This window comes from Pyxicephalus adspersus, chromosome 1 (genome assembly GCF_032062135.1).
Source record: "Pyxicephalus adspersus chromosome 1, UCB_Pads_2.0, whole genome shotgun sequence".
Taxonomy (NCBI): Eukaryota; Metazoa; Chordata; class Amphibia; order Anura; family Pyxicephalidae; genus Pyxicephalus; species Pyxicephalus adspersus.
Window position 1 is genome coordinate 1,609,640 of NC_092858.1, and position 1,446 is coordinate 1,611,085.

Below are 1,446 nucleotides of genomic sequence, written 5' to 3' on the forward strand. Positions count from 1 at the left end.
TGGTACTCTAGTATAGTCCCAGGGACTGATCGGTGGTACTCTAGTATAGTCCCGGGGATCTGCAGTGTCATCCTTCTATGTGATCAGTTAGCAGTCCCGGTAGGTTATTGTAGGGTGGTTGGTACTCACAGGACTGGACGAGGTCCCGGAAGGCAGCGTGCTGTTGCAGGTCCCGGTGGCACAGCTGGCGGACGATGTGCCGCTTCCATCGGGTTTCAGAGTCTCCCCCCGGCCGCTGCATCCCTACAACACAACATGGGGGAGGAGCCACACGTCATACTTACCCGGGGGGCGGAGCCGGGAGGAGTAGAAACTAGGATATAGGGCGGGGCTTACATCTGATTGCTCCTACCTAGAGACCTCTATGATTGGAGAGGGCGGGGCTGACATAAACGTGCTGTGACCAGTAAGATCCCAGGGATATTGAAACAATGTAACCAGTGACAGTAGAGGGGGCGGAGTCTGTCATACTAATAAAAGCCAGCGATAGCAGAGGGGCGTGGCTTAAGACGATACGATGTAAGCAGTGACAGCAGAGTGGGCGGGGCTATTCTTGGGACGTTACTCGTTGTCTGAGTGCTCTTCCTGCACCCGCCCTTCCTTTATTGCCATGACAACATGATTTGTATTGGGGGCGCATGAGGATGACAGGGCCCCCCCTCTACTCAGCTGTTATATCTATGGCTGGCCTGCTCTGTTTCCCCTCTCCCACTCTAAGCTCGGCTGTACAGGGACTGCAGAAGGGTGACCCCAGGTCTTTCAGGTCATTGGTCGGCCACTGATGACGTAACGGTTCGGTCACCCTGATGGTGACAACACTGAGCCAGCACTGCACAATATGTGTCAGCCACAGCAATGTCTACCAGGGCTGCCTGCTGCTGGGTGACAACTGATGTGTAACCGGTAGACAGAGGGTTGTCACTTTATGGCAGGATCACCAAAGATTATTAGAATGAATACTGAAAATATAAAAAGGTTCAGAATACCATTTTATAGATTATTTCTTAGTATTTGGGTTACATTTCCTTCTCTGAGGTGTTAGCGGTGCATTGTGGGGATTTCCTCAGTCACCAGCCTTCTTAGGTTTATGATTCTGACATTAGTGACCACATTAACCTCACTGGGATTTCCTAAAATACTTTGTTGTCACCCAGAAATCTCCATAGTAAGGTGCTGAGGGGGGCAATTCCAATGTCCTCACAAAGCACCAAAGTCACCTGACTCCTGGACTGAATAATAATTGGCTAATGCAGCCTATCCAATCACTCGAGACCGGTGACATCACTGAGAATGCAGCCTATCCAATCACTAGAGACCAGTGACATCACTGAGAATGCACCCTATCCAATCACTAGAGACCAGTGACATCACTGAGAATGCAGCCTATCCAATCACTAGAGACCGGTGACATCACTGAGAATGCAGCCTATCCAATCACTAGAGACC

General features: G+C 50.5%; 1 protein-coding gene across 3 annotated transcripts in view; it reads right to left on the minus strand.

Annotated features, from left to right (window-relative positions):
• ATG16L2 (autophagy related 16 like 2) overlaps positions 1-261 on the minus strand; it is a 30,436-nt gene extending 30,175 nt beyond the window's left edge. For all 3 annotated transcript variants that reach the window (XM_072400154.1, XM_072400145.1, XM_072400162.1), the window contains exon 1: positions 130-261. In XM_072400154.1, the coding sequence (XP_072256255.1) occupies positions 130-241 (112 nt within the window). In that variant the 5' untranslated portion in view covers positions 242-261. The remainder of the gene's footprint in view (positions 1-129) is intronic.
• Positions 262-1,446: the final 1,185 nt, after the last annotated feature.